The following is a 22,367-nucleotide window of genomic DNA, read 5'->3' as shown; positions in this document are numbered from 1 at the left end:
GCATGCTTTCTACGCAAAAAAGCTAAATATAAATAAAATGTTTAGAACTCTTTGGTAATTCCAATTGGCAGATTTTTTAATCTCTATTGAAATTCTATGGCAAAAAGCTAAGTGTAAGTAAAATGCTTAAAACCCTTTTGTAACTCTAATTTGCAGATTTTTAGCGTTAATTGGTGATTACAGGCCGTGATTCCAGATTATATATCTTTAAAAAAAATATATATATATTTTATGTATATATTTTTTAAAGATATATAGTTTTAAAGATATTACACACGCAAAATATAAAATAATTTAAAGCAAAACAACTTGGGAGAAGCTTTGTCGTCTTTTTACGATGAAGTAGAGATTTCCTAGATTTGGAGAGATGAAGTAGAGAAAACATTTTAACTATATTTATTTACTTAGGCTTCAATTGAGGCCTGCTGGAAACGACAGCTACTTATTGTGTTAACTATGGCAAGAGCAGTGTAAGTCGCGGACGCAATGACGCCGTGCTACGCCTACCATTAAAGGACGCGTGTTTGCTGGTTTCGAATCTAGCGGCCACTCGCAGCCATATTGCCAAGGGTCATCAGCATGTTCCTAGACATATACCGGACAACTATCGTATAAATCGAGCTTGCTTTATTCTTAATTCTATACTAGAATTCTCTTTAACGATCATACCAGTGTTTGGTCGGGTGAAAGTTCTCTCTACGACATTTCCTATAAACGAACTAAATAGAATACGCACAAAATCGAATTGTACATAGACAAAATAATAAGGCCCATAAAATTATGCGATTCACCCATGTGGAGCTGTAACACTTTATTTTACATTTTACCCATGTTACAGACATTGGTCAACCACGTTGATTTGATTCGTTAGCCCTGGGATAGGTGGGCCGGAAATCACCAGCGAATATACAACGCACATTGGTAAACGCTGTTGGTATTAGCAGTTCTGTTGTAGCTCGGTTTGCGCTATTGCTTATCCAGTTGAAGTTAAACAACTGTTGGAATGCGGAAGGCAAACTCCACTTGTGAACATATGATAGCAAAAACAATGTACCAGAATAGCTTTGACAAGACGCTTAGAAGCACTTCCTGTGAACGATAGCAGGGCCGGACTCGTCGTATTCTTCCTTTGAGATCCACATCTGTTGGAAGGTGGACAGAGAAGCGAGGATGGAACCGCCGATCCAAACGGAGTATTTCCTCTCGGGAGGAGCGATGATCTTGATCTTCATGGTTGAGGGAGCCAGCGAGGTGATTTCCTTCTGCATACGGTCAGCAATACCGGGGTACATAGTGGTTCCACCGGAGAGCACAGTGTTGGCATACAGGTCCTTACGGATATCAATGTCGCACTTCATGATCGAATTGAACGTTGTTTCGTGAATACCGCATGACTCCATACCGATGAACGAGGGCTGGAAAAGAGCTTCAGGGCAACGGAAACGTTCGTTACCGATGGTAATCACCTGTCCATCAGGCAGCTCGTACGACTTCTCAAGGGAAGAAGACGAGGCTGCGGTGGCCATTTCTTGCTCAAAGTCGAGAGCGACATAACACAGCTTCTCTTTAATATCACGCACAATCTCACGCTCAGCCGTGGTCACAAACGAGTAACCACGCTCAGTAAGGATTTTCATAAGGTAGTCAGTTAGATCGCGACCGGCAAGATCGAGACGGAGGATGGCGTGTGGAAGAGCGTAACCTTCATAGATAGGCACGGTGTGGGAGACACCATCACCGGAGTCGAGCACAATACCGGTGGTGCGACCAGAGGCGTACAAGGAAAGCACAGCTTGGATGGCGACGTACATTGCGGGGGTGTTGAAGGTCTCAAACATAATCTGTGTCATCTTTTCACGGTTAGCTTTAGGGTTGAGGGGAGGTTCAGTAAGCAGTACTGGGTGTTCTTCAGGGGCGATACGTAGCTCATTATAGAAGGTGTGGTGCCAGATCTTCTCCATATCATCCCAGTTAGTGACGATACCGTGTTCAATGGGGTACTTTAGAGTAAGGATACCCCTTTTCGATTGAGCCTCATCACCGACGTACGAGTCCTTCTGACCCATACCGACCATAACACCTTGGTGTCTCGGGCGACCCACAATTGACGGGAAGACGGCGCGGGGAGCATCATCTCCTGCGAACCCGGCCTTGCACAGGCCCGATCCGTTGTCCACAACCAGGGCAGCAATGTCGTCGTCACACATTCTGGTTCCGAGTATAGTCCTGCAGACTGGGGCAGCAGCAACACGTACCGACTGGTGGTTGAGTTAAGTGGCAAAATAAGAGATGGTCTTTATAGTGCGTGGTCCACGCCCTCTGGTGAGCATTGCCCTTTCATTTTTTGTGTGAAGCGCCACTGCCAACTAAGCGGACTACCCAAAATGGCGCTCTTCTCAGGGTCTGATGCACAGACACTACACAAGTCAGTATTTACCTCTTGAAAGCGCGCGTATGGACCCATTGGTGTCTTTCGCTTGGTGCTGTATACTGGTCCGACATGTAGGCTCAGTTTAAGGCTGTCCATCTAACAGGCTTGGTATACGCTGGCCATTAACTACTAGCACAGAGATTCGAAAACGAGAAGATCATTTCTAACACTGCCGTCAAGAATACAAAATGGTTGATAGGTTCTCTTATTGAACCCGTCACCCAGACTAGATAACTATGTTTTTCCACACTGTGGGCTAGATTCAGCCAAGGAACGAAATAAGACTGCATAGTTGGTCTCCGACTATAACTCTACACGACGCAAATCTGTGTTTACATAGAACAAAATAGTCGGATACCATGAATGCATTGTTGTTCTAAATATTCAACGGCTGATCGCATTGTAGAATATAGATCGCCTCGCGAACAATAATTGCAGTGTTTAACAAATGCTTTATAAACATAAGCCATTAACTGTACTACGAATCACTTAGCAAGCGGATTCTTGTAACGATATTCACAATAAACATTAGTTCCAATATCATTGTATTATTTTTTATCTGACGTCTTAGATAGCTTTCGAGCCTTAGGCAACAATGCAACAGTATTATTTGAGAAGGACGAAGAAAGTTCAAAGCACCTGAAGTTAACACAGCTTTAACTTACTGTCGCGCGTAATCGAACGATTAGACATGTTCGACCGGTACTAGCATTGGGCATCGATGTGGCTATCGTCGTCCACACGTCCCAAGTACCTCGAGGAGATACGCCACTACCTCACCATTATGCCGGCACACGTTGATGTTCCGTCATAGTGTTTTGAAGAAGGTGTCCAGGGGTTATCGAAACAGAGGAAGTTTCGCCAGTTAATAACCTATAATAACCGTACGTTTTCTAACTTGATTGGACAGCTTGTAGAAGTATAGCTAATTAGCGTTGAAAAATACGATTGGTATTCGAGTGCTTGAGCATACTTTGCGACCGAAGAAGACAACAATTGTGATTAGACACCTATCCTGTATACCCTCAAACACATGCTCTATTCGTTTTAATATATGAAACATTAGCTGGTGTAGTCTTCATTCACGACCTGCTATTCGTATCTCTATTGTATACGCTTGTCGTAGTACCCGGCTGACCCAGACAACACGGCTTATCGCGGTGTTGGCCTTACTCGCTTTGCGTAGTGCGTACGACAGTGTTGCAGACGACAAGATATGGTAAGGTTATCGGTACTACTAAGTTTTGCTACCGAGTTGAGGTTAGCGTCCTTTTGTGTAAGAGCGCCCCCTGTTAATCAAACTCTAACACAACAATGAGGAAGATTCTGAATCGCTTCGAATGACTAACGTATTTTGAAGCGTGATAATACTACAAGCAATGCTTTACATGCAATCGCAGTACGTCTGTAATAGCACGGTGGTAAAGTCTAAAGCAGCCATTTAAAGCAGTGCTCACTTGCAGAATCGGACGTGAAAGTCGCTCAAAGATAACCACACCAGATGCTATGGAAGTAGGATTAGCATTACGTTTAATAGATCGATTAACGTCTAGCGCTGTCTATGAACGTACGAGCTGATCTCTGTTTTTATTGAAAAATGTACATCATGTACTTCAAAAATTACATGATTGAATTTTCATGAAGCTTTAACCGTTTCCGGGTGAATAAATGCGCTGGTTAGCTTGTGCATCTCGCACTCTGTAGCACTGGCTCAAAACTAATATCAGTGAGTGCCATTATTTGATGAAGACCTCAATGGATCATCGACTAAATTCCACTGATATGTACTGAACTTTTAGAGTGGCATACTGCTCGCCGTAAATGCCACGACCGGCCGAAATGTTTGTTTAGTTGTCATATACAGGCATACTAAGCACCTAGGCAAATCACAGGGTTTCAGAAGACTACTTTTTACTCTATATACATAATTATGAAATACTGCACCAGCATTAATCAGAAGCACTTTCTATGCACGATCACAGGGCCTGATTCGTCATACCCCTGTTTCGAAATCCACATTTGTTGGAAAGTTGACAACGATACGAGGATAGAAACGCCGATCCAGACGGAGTACTTCCTCTCGGGGGGAGCGATAATCTTGATCTTCATGGTTGAGGGGGGCAGGGAGGTGATTTCCTTCTGCATACGGTCAGCAATGCCGGGGTACATGGTGATTCCACCGGAGAGCACAGTGTTAGCGTACGGGTCCTTACGGATATCAATATCACACTTCATGACGGAGTTATAGCTTGTCTGTTGTTGAATTCCACAGGATTCCATTTCAATGAATGATGGCCGGAAAAGTGATTCCGGGCATCGAAAACGCTCGTTACCTATTGTAATGACCTGTCCATCAGGAGTTCATAGGATTTCTCCAACGATGAAGATGATGTGGAAATGGCCATCTCCTGTTGAAAATCTAGAACAACATAACATAGTTTTTCCTTAATATCACGCACAATCTCACGTTCGGCTGTAGTTAAAACGAATAACCGCGTTCGGTAAGTATCTTCATTAAGTAATCGGCTAAATCGCGTCCGGCCAGATCAAGACGTAGAATAGCGTGGAGTAGAGCGTAACCTTCATAAAGGGAGACGCCCTCACCTGAATCAAGCATAATACCGGTGGTACGGTCAGATGCGTACAGAGAAGGCACAGCTTGAATGGCAACGTACATTGCTGGTATATTGAAGGTCTCAAACATGATCTGGGTCATCTTTTCACGGCTGGCTTTAGGATTAAGAGGAGGCTCGATGAGCAGTACAGGGTGCTCTTCAGGAGCGATACGCAACTCGTTGTAGAAGGTGTGGTGCCAGAGCTTTTCCATATCATCCCAGTTAGTGACGATACCGTGTTCAATGGGGTACTTTAGAGTAAGGATACCCCTTTTCGATTGAGCCTCATCACCGACGTACGAGTCCTTCTGACCCATACCGACCACAACACCCTGGTGTCTCGGGCGACCCACAATTGACGGGAAAACGGCGCGGGGAGCATCATCTCCTGCGAACCCGGCCTTGCACATGCCGGATCCATTGTCGACCATTAGCGCTGCAATGTCTTCGTTTCACATTGTTCGGTACGGTGTATTCAGCAGCATCACTACTCTACTTCTCGTGTGCCAAGCCAAAAGTAACATTCAACAATTCCTTCTGTATAATATGGCTGGAACACATGTGAGGCCATCGGCGCATGCGCCTGGGTGATCCAACTAGGCGAATGGCCCAGTCGTGCCGTATATAGAGCTATAAGTAAGTTTGGAGTAAGAATTCATGGTTTCTCTCCCTAATATGGCCTGTTTGGCTTCAAGAGATGCATATAGTAAGAGTCTATTCCCACACTGCACACGTCAGGCCCTTCGTGCATAAGTCGGCCGTACCGCGCCCCATCTTTTCTACAGTCTGGAATTTTAGCGCTATTCCAAACTGGAGATACAAGAAAGCACGACGAAAAGTATCCGAACAAACGACGACTCCCTTCCGTTAATACCCATGTTCGAAGCGGGTTTCTTTGGGTGACTGGTCTATCCCAAGCGTACGACATTGAAGCTTATAAGGCCGCTCGTTCACATGGGTATATTATGCGACTTAGGGTAGTTTGCGTTACAATGGTGGTTTACCATATCGTTAGCTGAGATAGCATTTTTAAGCTCTGTAAAATTGAGAAAATTGATACACTCACAAAGAACGTGTACGTTTTTGTATCAGCTTGAGGAGACATTTTTCCGGTTACAGTTCGTTATCGCTAAATGTGTAAACTTTGTGTCCAGGTTTGTTTCGCCTTACTCAAATAGTTTGCTGACATATATATATATATTAGCTAACCTCCCGTTAGAAATCTGTGTTTTGCCTCCGCACATAAACGTATGAAGTCGGATTGATATTTAACATGTAGTTTGCCTTGGCTTACGTGCCATTGAGGTTCTTATTTAACGTACATTGTAGAATAGCTAATGATTATACAGGTTATTCTAGATATTGGTGTCCAGAGAATTAGAACAATTCTCTGGACACCAATATCTTCAAGATCTTCATGTATTCAGAACAGTTTCCTTAGAAAGCAAATTCAACTTAACAAATTCAATTTAATGATTAAGACAATTTTTGCTCTGATTTTCTAATTTGTTAACTTCAATTTGCTTAGAAAAAAAGTTCGATGGAGACTTGTTATCAAGCTAGTGCTGTAACATTATTTATTACGCTATGAACTGTAAATACCCAAAATTATTGGCCATAAATCCCTCAAAGGTTATGATTTTGAGTAGATATTATATAACATCATAGCAAAAATTGTTATCCAGATAATGGTCACCACCCTGTACAAATCGGCCACAACTGATCAAATTCTCTTTAATAACTAATGACTTAAAAAGGGAAAAGGCCAAAAGTAGAGTATCGCCCATAGAACATTTTTCCTCTTACCCACAACAAACATTCTTCGTAGTCTTTGCAAATGAGTATGCTATTATCAAATTTTCTTGAAATATTCCAGCGTTTATTGGTGTCAGACGCATCTTCGGTGGTACGTCACTCGATACGTGGGCGGGGGACGTAACAGTTAGCCCGCGTTGCATTCCAACAGTTGATTATCAGCCATCCAATTTCTATCGCGGTTCGATCTTGTTCGACCTCTCCCAATGGCTAAGCTTTCTAGCACTCTTGCTTTTTCGCGGTACTTACTTTGCCAGTGATAAGCCGACGAAAGTTGTAGACCCAAGACGAACTCGGCAACCTAGAAGACCCTATAAGTAGTGACCTACAGTGTTATAAGGTTTCGCCGGTCGGCCGGCCGGCCAACAATGACCGTTGGGTTTATGGCCAAGCTATAGACGGCGGGCCATCGTGTTCGCCAGACGCCGGACTTAGCTAGCGCAAACATGCGTAATGTGCGAATTCCGGAAAACTGAAGACAAATTCCGGCAGGCGGAGAAGGGGGTGAATACGACCGCAAGTCGGTGAGACGAAATTCTCATCTTTGCCTGCTAGGGCTTATACTAACAGCATGGCTGACGTTGAACGCAGCGACCGCTCTCGTCAGGCAGAGAATTTCTAACGAGTCATACGTGTATCTACCCATGCCGCGGCTACAGCTGCCGCCACTGCCGCCGCTGTGGGTACCTGATCATAACTAGCCGATGGTGACGACGCGACTGTAAGGCCACAGCCAAATATCGTAGACGGCTGCGCGAGGGCTGTTGTATAGTAGGATTAACCAAATGCCCTGTGGCTTGCAGTAGCAGCCCTCGTCTATAGGCGAAACTAGTCAGTTTTTGTTGGCCTCAACAAGTTTCCTATGGCCTTTGCTTTACCAGCAGCTGTACCGTACGCTTTTGAGAGGGAGGAGACGCGACAGTTATGGCCGCGTAGCCGCCTGCATACATATGTGTTCGAGTCATGCTAGCACCAGCAGCAGCGTTTGACCACGCGAGTATAAGCAGTGAAAAAAAAAAAGGGATAAAGGGGAAGACATAAAGCTCGACTTGAGGAGGATATAACAAAATAAATCAAGCAAAGTCAAAACACTAGGCTGTGTATCACGATTGGACGCGGCTGCTGCCTGTTTCTAACGAACGAGCCTAAGAGGAAGGACATGGAGAAGGCACCGTTGGGACACAGGCATCGCGCCGACTAGATGCCTAAACGAATTTACATCAATGGTAGCAGTGGTCAGCAGGGCTGTGGTAGAGAGTTCGTGTGGTAGAAATCGCATGATAGAAAAAAGAAAAAACAAAAAGTGAGAGAGACTAGCTAGAACTAGCCAGAGTTAATTGTGTTGAACTGGTCGCTAAAGTACGCAAGAATGCTTGACGTAAAATGTCTTTTTCCAAGCATGTCGCTGCCTGTGCCGTGCGTGCTTAGTTGTATTCTCCCTCGCTTGTCTCCTTTATTTATTTAGCGGGTAAGCTTGCCCCACCAGAAAAAGAACCAGGATAACGAGAGAACCAGTAATACTTGAGCCAGTGCTAATAGAAGGTCCTAGAAAAGGAAAACCTGCGCGACGGGGCCCCGATGCTTAAGAAGATGCTTGCTTTTTTTGACTAGCACACCGAGCACCGACTCGTGAGGCCTCGTTCACACCAGACCAGACCCAACTCGCTGAGCAGGGTTCCTTTCGATGCTTACTGTATGGTCCCACGCATCAACACTATGAGTTGCGCCTACTGCTGCTGTTACGGCGGCTGCCGCTGCTGCTGCTGCCGTCGCCATGATCGCCACAGTTTCAACAAGTCGCTTACAAAGCGAGGTAGGCAGGAAGGCGGTTAGTTTCTTGGCTAAGGCTGGTTCCCGAGAGAGCCTAAACGACCAGGCGCTACTACTTTTGTGCGTCAAAACATTACCTTATATGTGTATTAGGTAATAGCAAGATGGTAATGCACCTCTAGCCAATCCCTCAGCGGATGCTGTTAAGGCATGATTTGACATAAAGTTGTATAGAATTAGGCCATTTCCTCACCTCTAACGTCGTCCAACAAGCGGGGTTATCTCGAACCATATCTATGTCTTTACGAAAGCTTTATTGGAAAGGTGCAGAATATAACATACATTTTCGAATGAAATTTATACACGCGTGCGGCCTAATCGCACCTATACCTCTAAACAGGTATTTTAAATACCTTTGATTCGTAGAAAATCAAAGGCTTATTACAAACTAAAACTAACAGCACTGACTACTTACGCTGAAATCTGTACACGCAGGCTTCTTTAGACAATAAAAAGACTTTAAAAATAACATAAGAAAAAGGTTCTTTAGATAGATAGATAGATAGAAATTTTCTTGATGCATTAACAACGTGTTTGCCTACCAGGCTTAGAAATACGTGAGATAGTCTACATTCGAAAGACCGAGTGTGTACATAGTTTTGTTTTACGAAGAGTCTACCGTTTGAAGCAATATTTAATGGCTATATCGGCCGTAGAATCCGAAACAGTGTTCTACAAATGATCAGCATTGTGGCAGAATAATTGACCCGCTAACGAGGTAGGTACCTGGTCAGTTACAAAAGTTTTATTTATTGTTTGCAGGGCCAAACTTCTTGCTTCAATTGCTCTCTCGGTGTATTTATAAGCTCTCCATGTCATGATTACGTTTTCTCCTATGTACGTATAGCAGTAGGGAAATATTTGCAGGTCGCTGGCCGTCAATAGGTGACAAGCCGGCATTAGCAACTGAGGAACATTGCAAAATTTGGGATCGTTATAGGTTTTCTTGTTAATTTGTGCAGTTATGATCGTAAATTTTTGGTTAAAATCTAAGTCATGCTGTTCTCCTGGACTCCTCTAACCGCTCCCTAAGCCAACTCCTACCACCAATAAGTAAAACCTCACAACCTGATATGTAGCCTCCATAGTACGAAAATTTATTGTTGTAGACATTTCAAGTCAATTTAAGTCTGGATCCGTTGAATTTATTCACGCTCCACTGTTTACCTACATATCACTCAGTCTCCTAACTTAAGGGAAGAAACTAACAGGAAAAATAGTCATCCGCCTGATAACAGATTTAACAGATGGACAACTTCACCCTGGGTGTATATATACTGTAATAGCTATTTTGAACCTATCGACCTTTGATTTCTACCTCACTAACCTACCATACCTCTACTCGCGACCCGAGTCTCTACTAGTCAGTCGGTTTAACGGCTTTCGACAAAAGGACGAAGAACGCAGGTAAAAAAAAAGCGCACCGTCATGCTGGTTTTTGGCAATTGAAGCTAGGTATGAGAGGTGATTGTTCGGGTGGTCTGGCGGAGCGTTTTGGGCAATGCTCTGTTCAGGCCTGTTGGGCTAACAGATATACCTGCATTAAGAAAAAAAAATTGCCGTCGCATTAACTTAATGTAATTTAGTGAAAACTATATAAAAATGTGTTACTACGTATTAGGTTGAAAAAATTAAAATAATACGACGAAGGCTATAGCGACATTACTGATAAATCCGTGTTAATACTACTGTTACACCCGGTCATATTTGATAGTTAAGACTATCCTCGTAGAAATCACATAAAACTGCGCTCAGGGGCAACGTACCACTTGTACGTTTACAGGCAGACAACTAAACGAGGTCGCTTGTTCTATAAAAACCTATGGCAGGTTTTAGACGCTTGGCCGGCAGCTTGTATCTGCGCAAGCTGCAAGGAAGCTTGCGTACACCACCACACCGCTGCTGAAAGTGTTTGGAGGCGCCTGTGAACTACGTAGAGCGCCTTGCCTTTATAGGTATCATGACAGCCTGAGCTGCTGGCAAAGTTTGAGAAGCAAAACACAGTCAAATAGATAATCTTAATTAACTAGTATTGAAATCAGCGTATATGTAGCATTTTTATACGATATGTCCAAAATATTAATTTAGCCGTATTTTAAGTCGTCTTTAGGCACTTGATAGGTGTCATGGTATACTCGGATTGAGGCATACATATTCCTGAGGGTTGGTGTTCTGATGAGTTTCAAATTAACAAGCTTGTTATAATTATTACGGTTATTAGTGCCTATAGAACGTCTTGAGATTGAACAGACAGAAATTTATGCTAACCGCTTCGCTGAATCGTGAACTGTCATTTTCGGAAATGGCGTGTCCTCGTTGGATAATTAGCACTGGAGTTTCGTGCCCAACTAAGTTTTCTTTTATTTTTTGGCAAATACAGAGTTTTCGCTAGACGCCAAGTGGAGATCGGTGATGCCTACGTTTCTATGATTGGATGTTTGTCCGTCCTATCAAAGGCCTTCGTAATGCGCGTACTTCACCACAATTGTTCTCTAGATATATACATATATAATTAGAATACTTAAGAAACTATATTTGCATGTCTTGCTATATGCCTCGCTATACTAAAAGGTAAAATATATGTTATTTTTTAAAAACGTAGCCTCCTAAGCGAGAAAAAACTGAGATAAGGGCGTAGCTGTGCAATTCAGCTAAGTAACATTGTTACCGCTTCCATTATACACTACGATCGTATCAGTAAGTATGCATCCGAAATTTGTTATGCCGTCTTTGCCGGAAAGAAAACTTATTATGATGGTGCACTAATTCGTAACAAACATTCTACGAACACTCCTAATATTTTTCGAAACATGTACGCTTATCCTAGTTGAGAAATCGCATCTAGACAAAAAGTTAAATCAAAAAAATAGAACCGCCGGTGTGCTGCACTTAACTTGTCTTGAAGTGTGCCATGAATTGCTTAAAGTTTATCGGTTATCCTTTGAGCCGTGGGCGCGTGTTTGTACCAGTGCCTTTATGGGTTACAATTATGGAGAGAAAAAAAGCATCGATTTAGTCTAACGCTAATCCGACATCTTAACGGATTCGGCGGTTCTCATTGATCTAATCTAGCATGTTAACCAAAGTATCTAGCATCCGCTTCCAGTAGATCCGAAAATATCTAAACACTTGCACAACGCTCGTATTATGACCGTTGCAGTAAGGTTACGGAATGGTGATGTACGTTGCACTCTTCATGATTGACGAAACCCTATGTGAGATTTACGAAAGCCACGTTTACTAGACCACCGTTTGACAACACGTTTGAGTTCAGGAATTATTACATTGCAGAACTGGTTAGTCGTTGCAAGGGTGTTAGTTACCTCTAATCGGCTGGCTGCCGATCAGTGTTAGCAAAAAATGGTCATAATACTGCCCAAAACTTCCAGCATGTCTTCGAATTCGAGGAATGCAGGGCCCATTTTTGTCTTAGTGGGAGGGCTACTAGGTCCGCCAGAGGGCGTTTTGTTGCAGTACTTAAGCCCTAAAGCGGACCCTTGCCACCAGTGTTGCTGAGGCAATCGGTGTGTTCAGTGGTGTTCGTTGTCTGACTCAGGACCTACTCAGAATGTGTGACGACGACGTTGCCGCCCTGGTCGTGGATAACGGATCAGGTTTGTGCAAGGCTGGATTCGCCGGGGATGACGCTCCCCGGGCCGTCTTTCCGTCAATTGTAGGTCGCCCAAGGCATCAGGGTGTGATGGTCGGTATGGGTCAGAAGGACTCGTATGTCGGCGATGAGGCCCAATCGAAGAGGGGTATCCTCACTCTGAAGTATCCCATCGAGCACGGTATCGTTACTAACTGGGACGATATGGAAAAGATCTGGCACCATACCTTTTACAATGAGTTGCGTATCGCTCCTGAAGAGCACCCTGTACTGCTCACCGAGCCTCCTCTTAATCCTAAAGCCAACCGGGAAAAGATGACCCAGATCATGTTTGAGACTTTCAACACGCCCGCCATGTATGTTGCCATCCAGGCCGTGCTTTCTCTATACGCTTCTGGTCGTACCACTGGTATTGTACTTGATTCCGGTGATGGTGTCTCCCACACCGTGCCTATCTATGAAGGTTACGCTCTGCCCCATGCCATCCTCCGTCTCGATCTTGCCGGCCGCGATCTGACTGACTACCTCATGAAGATCCTCACTGAACGCGGTTACTCGTTCGTGACTACGGCTGAGCGTGAGATTGTGCGTGATATTAAGGAGAAGCTGTGCTATGTCGCCCTTGACTTTGAGCAAGAAATGGCCACCGCAGCCTCGTCTTCTTCCCTTGAGAAGTCGTACGAGCTGCCCGATGGTCAGGTGATTACCATCGGTAACGAACGTTTCCGTTGCCCTGAAGCTCTTTTCCAGCCCTCATTCATCGGCATGGAGTCATGTGGTATTCACGAAACAACGTTCAATTCGATCATGAAGTGCGACATTGATATCCGTAAGGACCTGTATGCCAACACTGTGCTCTCCGGTGGAACCACTATGTACCCCGGTATTGCTGACCGTATGCAGAAGGAAATCACCTCGCTGGCCCCCTCCACCATGAAGATCAAGATTATCGCTCCCCCCGAGAGGAAGTACTCCGTCTGGATCGGTGGTTCGATCCTCGCTTCCTTGTCCACCTTCCAGCAGATGTGGATCTCAAAGGAAGAGTACGATGAGTCCGGACCTGCTATCGTCCACAGAAAGTGCTTCTAGACATATTCGTCACAGCTTCAGATCATCAAGTCACACTGAATGTATACCGTCGAAGCCGCATCACATTGGCGCACCAGTTGTCCGCAACACTCGACCGCAACTGTTGTCTGCCATCTGCGCCATCGCACGCAAGCAGTACGTTGGATACGTGCTTACAGTTTCTATATCTCTTTATCGTTTGCACGCTTGTTGCACGTTGTTGAAAGGCCCATTTAACGTCAATGGAGGGCTAGGTCAATAAAGAAAATCTGCGCGTTCCATCTTTAGGCGTTGACTCTTTACTTAAAATAGCTATAGGTAATGTATTGTAAGATTTAGATAAAATATAAAAGACAAGTCATCGCATTGTATAAGAACACGAGTAGCAGCAAACATGTGTTCACGGATCATTTTATATTACGATATTTTTATTCTACTAGGCGTTTTAAGTTTAGATAAGATCCTACCGTTCCAAACTTACCCATAGCGCTCTCTATGTCTAGATAAAATGGTCTGTCTATTTTTGGCATTGTTCAATTTGTTTGTGTTTTCATAGCCGTCAGATATACTGATCTGATCATTTTGAGCTGTACATTTTTCCGCTCTAGGTTTGTGTGTCGGCTAAGGTGGGAACAGATCAACAAATTATCTTTTTCTCAGAAGCTATGAGTGATGAGAACGTCTCGAGTGGCCGGCTTCTACAGCCTAATAGGGCGATGGGACGATAGCCTTTTTCCAGCCACGGGCGCGCTATTCAGCCGTTTTGAGCGTTGGCTGTTAAGAACCAGTAGGGTCTGGGCGTGTGGGCGAAAGGGCTGCGAAAGCAATGAGAGGAATGTCTGTAGGGCCGGTAGGCCTCGTCATCATCCAAGATTCGCAAAACAGACTTAATCTGCGCTGGCCTCTCCGATGAGATCTCTGACACCGTGCCTTTTTTCTACGGGTCTCTCTGTATATACAGTTCGGGAGTTCAAAACAAGCATTCTTTCTATGTCGTCAGGTTCTTACCGAGCTTCACTTCTCTGTAGGTCTATCAGCTCTGTTTATAAGTAGGAATAACTGGTTGAAACTAGAATTACCTGCTGCTGTTACATATTACTTAGATCGTGATTAAACAAATGTTTTAGACGTAGATGGTTGATTTAAAAATGACTAATATATTTCACATATTTCATATAACTTTGTGTAATATACAAAATCGAAAAGTGACGAAATATTATCGACGTGTTCTGGCTAGCTGGGTATAATGAATTGTAACTTAAGTTTAGATTACCTTAGCTTCGTATTTAAAACAAGGCAGAAGATCAATTAGTTCCATTCCACCGTTATGTCCATAAAGGCTGAATGTGGAAATTGAAAAAGTGGCCATTTTTTTATCATCTAAATTAGAAAAGCTTTGATTGAGCTTGGATAGCTGTGCACCTAATAAGACGCACACCCTGCATAGCTGTCTCAATCGGCAGACAACCAAATCTCACGGAAAAGATGATGCTCTTCTAAAGGACGCGTTTGAAACTATTTCTGGCGAACAATGACATGGAGCCTACTTTTGCAAGAATTGGCTATGCGTTACTAATAATCTTATCATAACAAAAATCTACAGCCCACAAATAATGGAGTACGTTTTTGTGTTCTGATGTTTCGCATCAAAACATCAATATCTATTTGAAGTACACGTCTAATATTAATGAAGTTATGGCAAACGAAGTTGTTGTGAGACTTGCGTGGTTTTACAATTAGCCATGGTTTAATATCATTTTCCATACATTTGTCAACATGCTTCGTAACTTTTATCAATTAATCTTTGTTTCACCAGTCAAGGACCGAGCCGAATACTAATTTATATCGTTCGATAGGTTGGACCCTTTATGCCTCAGTCTCTAATGAGGCAGCAGTGTACGGACAATAGGCGACATTGTTTCATTGAATCTCTTTGTTATATTCATAAACTTAAACACGTGAGCATTAGAGTGCTACTGGAAGCCCGATAGGTAAGTTCTAATTGTTACAAACTAGTTGCCCATTTGCTTAAACCCACCTATTAGCCTTTCAGGTATTTTACAATGTTTCTATGTTTAGATTATCTTTTCCTCAGCAATGCTTTGGAATGGGAAGTTCCTATGAAATTACTGCGTGCTAGAATCATTGTTATTTTCAATTATGTATGTTAACGTTTTGGACAGGTACCAAAATGTCTGACCGCTTTCGGCGTACGAAGGTTTCATCGATGGCCACTAAGCGTGGCATATCACGGCTGAACCCTCGTTCTTTTATCGTTAATCGCTTCCCTGGGTGGAGCGCCTTGTGCCATTACATCAGATGGTCACTTATCGCCATTGTGTGTCTTTGTGGATTAATGTACCAATCACTGAAGTCATTTGAAGCTTTTTTTGAATACCCGTATGAAGTGGTCGTTTACGATAGCAGAGGCTCGAATAAATTGCTTTTTCCATCGGTGACAGTCTGCCCTGATATTTGGGTTGATTCGCAGGTAACTTTAACTAGTTTGTCAAATTTAAGAAGAATGTTTTGAGACACCTCTGGTTATCATTTATAAACTAGAGATTTCTAGCAGGCCATTCGATAGATGCCCGTATATGTAATGGTATAATTAAATTAGGAAAAAATCATCGCTCGAGAGCCTCGGAAGTATTTCGAAACGTTCTAAGTAGTACGTAATGACGCTTGTCGTAACGAATATTTTCAGACAAAATACTGCAAATCCGATCCCCGCGTATGCACTTCTATGGGTCAGGTATAGATCAATGTTATTTTGATATTCTCAAGTAACTGCAGTAAAACTTATTTCCTAAATTCACTAAAACTCAGATCGGAATCAGTTTCAACGACGAGCATCGGCAAGTTGCTCATCGAAACGATCGATAGCTCGGAAAACTAGTTAACTTAATTTTTCTATGGTGTATCTCGGCAACCCGATAAATATCATACACATGAATCGATCAGTAGAACAAATATGGCGATTTATGCGGCCATCGAGTTCAGCCTTAATAATCAGTGTAAATAAACGTTGCTTGGATAGAACGTTTGCCATAGTAGGACCACTTGACGGTGCAGCAGAACTTAGAGTTTTGCGTTGTTCTCGTCTTGTGTTGTTTAAGCCTTAAGTTTCTGTCCAGTATTGTGGCTTAAGTTCGAATCGAACATTTTATTCAGATGATCACGATCGGATTCTATCACTTTCAAAACAATGCCACTATGAGACATCTCATGCGATTCGCAGCCCGTGATCTATTCTCATGTAAGATGGTGTCGTCGAAATGTCCCAGCTTTGATTGCTCAGACTTGTAAGTACACCTACCTAACTATAGTTACCTGTGGACTGCCACTACTTAGTATGTCTAGCTACGGTCGTACAGTAAGACTCTATAATGGATTACGGCTGTGTTTTGTCTAATGAAACATATCAACCATTTTTTCATGACTGGTACAATGATTGATACAAAAGTAATAGTCGCCTAGGGAAACCATAGCAAGTACAGGCTCATTAAGAAAAAGTAGTTCATCTCATTGCCATAGCACGGTGTATTAGAAGTGTCAAAGGATAGTCATACAGGCATTGTCTTTCATATATATATATATATATATATATATATAGCTATGTCAATGATCTGATTTTTACGTCATAGCATAAAACCGTCGTATTTTCGGCAGCCCCGCGCTCAGTGCTACATGTTGGATGTTGTGCAGTTTCTCCCAAAGCTTCATCCGTTTCACCAGTGCAACGACATCTGGTCATATAGTAAGTCAGTGTTGAGGCTTTTTCCATATGATCAACTGACCCACTTGACGACGGTGCCGATCGTAAAATATTGGTTTTTATCTACAAGAGTACTATATCATTTTTTTCATTGCCGCAATATCGAATAATAAACTAGTTATAATTTCGACCTGTTCTGATCTCGTTTAGGACTAGATTTATACTCGCAGTGGAACCCATCTCGAGCAATGCGTTTGGCCTCAGATACGATGGATACAGCAGTCTTCGTGCAGGGTCCAGGAAGTTCCACTCCATCACGACAACCCGATGTTGAGTTGCCCACTGGCAGAACTTTGCGTATTGGTGTACGGCAGGTAAGTATACACATTCACTTAGACTGCGATCAATTCGATCGCGGAATTGAGTCGCCTTACGTTCTAATAAAATGCAGGGCCGTGGTTATATTGGACGTCTTTTTCCAATAGTGACTCAGCTCGTCGACAGTGTAGAAGAAAAGTTAGGGCTCAATTGATCCCCCGTCTTAAATACGCAATCGGCAAATCAGAGTATTTTTTTGATTGGCTGGAAAATTTATTATCGATTTAAATAATGCGAATTTTCTGCTTTCAACATAATAGCATCATTGGCAATAGTTGGACAATATTGGCAATGTCGGTACTTCTCCAGGAGCACTTAAAACAATATATTTTAGCTATAATTTTATAACTTTTCGTTGTGATCGTATCGGCCTACCATTGAATGAACGTTATCACTATTTAAATATTCGATAAATTTATGGTGCTCGAAGCTAAGGTTCGCCTTTTGATCTAATTTCAAATTCGGCTAAAAAATTCTATAGAAAACATGTGCATCGCTGCAGGAAAGAACAAACTTTCTTAGCGTATGCGTTGCCTCACATAATATCCTGCCTATAGAAACTATTTCGGTTCTTTTCTTCCAAATCTGATGATATTTTCTTTAGAATTGTAACTTTTGGCATTTGACAAGCAAAAGGGCAATATTGGCAGATCCGTTTCACTAACCAAATGATGGTAAGTAGGCAACTTTAGTTCTGACAACGATCTAAAGCAGCTCCTGTATAATGGAATTTTTACTTAAAAGATGTCTCGATCTTTTTGGGAGCCTAGGTTGCCTATACTGTAGATGTGATATCCGAAAAGGTTAAAAAAGATCGCTTAATCATAGTTTATATACTATTAGTAAAATAACTTGCAAAAGTTTTACTGTGAATGACTTATAAAAATATATATATATATATATATATATAGAGAAAAGTTAATTCTTTTTGATGCCAGATATCTAATGGCTTTTAAAAATATGGAAATACGTTAGCAAATTTAAAAAAATAAAAACCATATTTTAAAAACAAGCGAAATGTTTTGCGCGGCAAAACGCTCTGTGAAATCGTATGCGCACTGCAATATATAAATTGAATTGTAATCTTCTTTGATTGAATTTTCAAACAAAGAGACGGTGAAGAGTCGACTTTTCTTGCTAACACTAGATAATTTTAGAACGATAGTATTCACTTTGATGAATCAGCGATGAAGACTAACTGACGCGAAAAAAAGATCGCTTCCGCATTGTCGATTTATCTGTTTTCTATCGTATTACTCACGCATCTACGTTTCTCTATTTTCAGTTGGTGACGGAAAGGCTACGATATCCGTTTCAATCCGACTGCCGTACTTATGAAAGGTTTGGCCCGGCGTTTTTTGGTCAAGAAAGTAGGGAATATTGCGCTCAGAAATGTATGATCCGTGAAGAGATTGAACTTTGTGGATGTGCGCTAAACTTACACGAGTTCGCCGAAACAGTCGTCAGTGCAGACGTCATGTGCAACATACCCCTAACATGTAGGTACTTATGTGTACATACGTTTCTGTGATTTTACACAGAAGCGTAGTGCACAGATAAAATAAAAAGCGTAATCCAAACTGGACAGTTATTGTGCTTCTCCTAAAATAAGCCCCAGGCAATAGGTAATTTCACTTGGTTGTGTTTACTAAACTTAGAAAACCACGCTGCATGGGAGAAAACGCTGGTGATAGGATCATTCTAACCGAGCGAAAGTAAAATCTGTTTTAGCGCTCCATGCATTTCCAATGGAGCGATACCTGTTTACTGCTGGTCGAGTGTTCAATCGAAGTTGATTAAGCTCTTTCTTGCCTCTAATACGTTTGTTTGGACGCTTGATAACGTTTCTAGAATAGAAACTGTCATATGTATGCTATTCTGGAATCTGTTGGTGTTTATAGCACGACAAGAGCATAGAAGGTTGGCCACTTTGTTCCTTTATCTAACATCTTAAAGGATGGTTCAGAATATAAAACATATGTTATTTTCTATATATGACGTTGATGTTTCAGTCAAATGTTTCCAACAAATATCGAACTCGGATGTCGTTGCCCGCTGCACACGACAATGCAACATCCACTGCCGGTATGTCACAGCTGAAGATGTATTCATTAACATCTCCTTGCTGGTTCATATTGCGTATAGTTCATAATGGTACCCCTCCGTTTGATATACTATAGGGACGTCTCATATGATATTAAGGTTTGGTCCGTTCGGGGCTTGGAATACGCGTCAAATGAGATGGGGGCGGATGAAAATTTAACGGAACGTGAAAATGGATATCGTTTACATCTCGAGTTCTACTCGGATAGAATCGAAATCACCGAGGAGCAGCAAAAATTGTCGGTACGTAATGCCAATCGCGTCTTAATGCTCATTTCGTCAACATAATAGCTACCTACTGTCAAAAGAATTTGCCGTATGGGATTAACACGGTCATATCAGAATGTGCCTGAAAAAAAAGGAAAAACGTATCTTGGAATAAACACTTTAATGGAGTGCTTTTAACAACAAAACTCTGGCTAGTACGAAATAGCCTCGAGTAATGTACTTCATAGTTGAGCTTGTTTGGTAGTACAGGCATTGTTCTGATGAGAGTTCTAAATCAAATGACACGAAATACGGCCATATCAACAACTAACAAAAACCGGATACGTACCTAGGGGGTACTGATCAACAACTCAACACTTACGGCTATCAAAAAATATCTTACGTATTTCATAAGAACGAATCAGTTGTTGACACCTACCTGCTGGAAGTAAAAATGAATCCCTGCTTGTTTAGCTAGAACAACGCATAACGTATATAACAGTTGTCTACTCTTTCTTTAGTAATTCTCAATTTCTGGCATGATTTTTTACTTTATAGTTTATCATGAATATAAGCCGTCCCATTTTTAACCAAGGATATAATCAGAGGTTCGTGTTATACAAGAACATTATTTTATGAGGTTTTTTTTTTATCCGCCTTTATAGGACAGCTGTCGTGTGCATGTAAATATACAGATGTACATAATTTGAGTCAATAACTGTTTGGTTTTATTTTTGGTGTGACAAACCCGCAGAGTATTGAGCTGCTTGGACTTTTCGGTGGCTACGCAGGAATGTGGGTTGGACTATCCCTGTTGGATACTCTCGAATATATAAGTTTTGTTTTAGTTAACAGAAAAAGTTGAACGATACATAATTCTGAAATTTACTGATAGGGATACGCCCTTTAGATGTCGGAACTGATACTGTCGTAATAAAAACAACTAATACATGTCTACATAACCGTTTTCCACACCCTTTTTCTTTCCTATCTAGACAAAACTCAGATACGTTTTCCGATGCTGTATATATAGTCTAGTATTTATTTAGTATTATTATATTAGTAATTAATTTTTCGAATCAATAGAAATAATCCTTTCGACAAATACGAATCAGCAACAAGGGAAAACGTGGCCTCGCGTTTATAGAAATGTTTACCTTGGCGCACGAGAGGCGAAGATACTACATTGTTGACTTGGCCTACGCAAAGTAGGTGGCAGCTATAGTCCAGGAGATGCTCGAGACGGATACCATAGTTTCGTAACTAGTTATTGTTGCACCAGTATAGTCGTAATACAAGTTAGCTTCAGGATTTTATGCTGTCGGAAAGTGCCTCTCCTTGTCTGGAAGAGGAAGCGCTGCCTCGTACGCACCGGAACTGCCACTGTCGTTAGCTGCAACGTCATCAACGAATACATCAGGATATCTCTCCCTTGAGGTGATCGTTCCAAGAACGTCCTGACTTACTGTGCCTTCGCTGATCCTAAAAAAGCCTTGTCGCTTCTTCGTAACTTTTTTTATTTTGGACGTCCTTAGGTATATTCGTTGTCGTTATCCAGTGGCTTCTCTTATTTGAATCTAATATATACGACTCTTGAGCCTTGACAACAGCGTAAATAAAAGGGGTTTCGTTTGTCATTAATAGTACTTCGCTGTCGCCGTGCGGAGAAGGTAGCCCCAAGCGAAAAGCATTGAAATTAAAGTTTCTCGCAAAGGATCTTTTAGCTCGGACCTCCACCGTGCGAATCTACTTAATTCTGCTCTCACGGGTTCTGGAGAACGTATTCGGTTCTAAGTTCCTGACTTAAATAAAATCATTTAAATACGCTCGCACGAAGAGCCAATTACAAATGCCTAAGAAGCTTTTTTACCAACAAATAGTTAGAGGATGAATATATATATATTTTGCCATCGTTGATGCTGGTACATTAACGTTTTTTTAAACGCAGCTTTACTTTTAGTAAAAAAGATCTTCAAAAAATGTGAGGATAAGCCAAGGCTTTAAGAACCAGGACATAGTACTCGTGAGTTCAAAAATGTTTTCGTCGGTCAGAATTTTGAGGGTATTTTTGACTTTAATTCCCGGCTTGTTGTTTGCATTTTTTAATCACAGAACTTGCTGAACTTCTGAAAACTGAATTACGTACATAAACGTGACCTTTACTACGTCGTCCATTGTAGTCCACTCTAGGAATTAATCGATTTCACAAGTTCTTACCGTACGCGCTTTGTTCAATTTTATACCTTTCGCCCCTCAGATGAGGAGCCCTTGTTAGACGTAATTCTCATATTTGTTTGGTAAAGGTTCCAAGTGCATCCAAAAAGTATAAATTTGAAATTTTAGTACTGAATAGAAACATCTTTCATCAAGTATTACCCTTCAAATTTCGCCATATTCTATTTACTTAAAGAGCATCATTTCATAACTTTCAAAGCGTCTATAAATGAAATTATTTTTACCTGGGTGCAATATTTACGTAAAAGCACAAATACTCATCTACATTAAGTAACGAATCCTATGATTACATTCGATATTGGTGTCCCGATCGTCCTGGTACCCGTGAGCCCACAAGCGAGTCATCATCGGATGCTT

The 22,367-nt window shown here is 41.9% G+C and overlaps 5 protein-coding genes across 6 annotated transcripts; 2 read left to right on the top strand and 3 right to left on the bottom strand.

Annotated features, from left to right (window-relative positions):
• Positions 1–778: 778 nt before the first annotated feature.
• LOC111246368 (actin 403-like) lies at positions 779–2,283 on the bottom strand. Its single transcript, XM_022795853.2, has one exon. The coding sequence runs from the start codon at positions 2,205–2,207 to the stop codon at positions 1,077–1,079; it is 1,131 nt and encodes a 376-aa protein (XP_022651588.1). The 5' UTR covers positions 2,208–2,283; the 3' UTR covers positions 779–1,076.
• Positions 2,284–2,423: 140 nt separating this feature from the next.
• On the bottom strand, positions 2,424–4,774 carry LOC147756929 (actin, alpha skeletal muscle-like). Its single transcript, XM_086985203.1, has one exon. It carries the CDS (start codon positions 4,709–4,711, stop codon positions 4,385–4,387), a length of 327 nt encoding a protein of 108 aa, XP_086841329.1. The 5' UTR covers positions 4,712–4,774; the 3' UTR covers positions 2,424–4,384.
• A 136-nt stretch (positions 4,775–4,910) lies between these two features.
• On the bottom strand, positions 4,911–5,477 carry LOC111246372 (actin-3-like). Its single transcript, XM_086982946.1, has one exon. It carries the CDS (start codon positions 5,475–5,477, stop codon positions 4,911–4,913), a length of 567 nt encoding a protein of 188 aa, XP_086839072.1.
• Positions 5,478–12,183: 6,706 nt separating this feature from the next.
• Positions 12,184–13,656, top strand: LOC111246370 (actin 403-like). The gene has a single exon (XM_022795854.2). The coding sequence runs from the start codon at positions 12,260–12,262 to the stop codon at positions 13,388–13,390; it is 1,131 nt and encodes a 376-aa protein (XP_022651589.1). The 5' UTR covers positions 12,184–12,259; the 3' UTR covers positions 13,391–13,656.
• Positions 13,657–13,783: 127 nt separating this feature from the next.
• LOC111246367 (uncharacterized) lies at positions 13,784–20,742 on the top strand. Of its 2 annotated transcripts, none has more exons than XM_086985200.1 (10): positions 13,784–14,393; positions 15,553–15,860; positions 16,077–16,124; positions 16,544–16,674; positions 17,017–17,129; positions 17,298–17,461; positions 18,751–18,964; positions 19,478–19,550; positions 19,646–19,811; positions 20,530–20,742. In XM_086985200.1, the coding sequence occupies exons 1-10, from the start codon at positions 14,279–14,281 to the stop codon at positions 20,638–20,640; spliced, it is 1,443 nt and encodes a 480-aa protein (XP_086841326.1). In that variant the 5' UTR covers positions 13,784–14,278; the 3' UTR covers positions 20,641–20,742. The 2 variants fall into 2 exon arrangements, with proteins under 2 accessions (XP_086841326.1, XP_022651586.2); XM_022795851.2 differs by lacking the exon at positions 13,784–14,393 and adding an exon at positions 14,445–15,360.
• Positions 20,743–22,367: the final 1,625 nt, after the last annotated feature.

This window comes from Varroa destructor, unplaced genomic scaffold (assembly GCF_002443255.2).
Source record: "Varroa destructor unplaced genomic scaffold, Vdes_3.0 BEIS01000003.1, whole genome shotgun sequence".
Lineage (NCBI taxonomy): Eukaryota > Metazoa > Arthropoda > Arachnida > Mesostigmata > Varroidae > Varroa > Varroa destructor.
The sequence above is the reverse complement of the archived record's forward strand: the minus strand, read 5'-3'. Positions and strand labels throughout refer to the sequence as shown.

Bases quoted from the DNA above. Each gene is read 5' to 3' on its own strand.
- LOC111246368 (XM_022795853.2), bottom strand. From the start codon at position 2,207: ATGTGTGACGACGACATTGCTGCCCTGGTTGTGGACAACGGATCGGGC.
- LOC147756929 (XM_086985203.1), bottom strand. From the start codon at position 4,711: ATGGAATCCTGTGGAATTCAACAACAGACAAGCTATAACTCCGTCATG.
- LOC111246372 (XM_086982946.1), bottom strand. From the start codon at position 5,477: ATGGTCGACAATGGATCCGGCATGTGCAAGGCCGGGTTCGCAGGAGAT.
- LOC111246370 (XM_022795854.2), top strand. From the start codon at position 12,260: ATGTGTGACGACGACGTTGCCGCCCTGGTCGTGGATAACGGATCAGGT.
- LOC111246367 (XM_086985200.1), top strand. From the start codon at position 14,279: ATGAGATCTCTGACACCGTGCCTTTTTTCTACGGGTCTCTCTGTATAT. The intron at 16,125-16,543 runs GTATAGATCAAT...CATTTTATTCAG, and splicing joins TATGCACTTCTATGGGTCAG to ATGATCACGATCGGATTCTA. The intron at 17,130-17,297 runs GTAAGTCAGTGT...GATCTCGTTTAG, and splicing joins CAACGACATCTGGTCATATA to GACTAGATTTATACTCGCAG.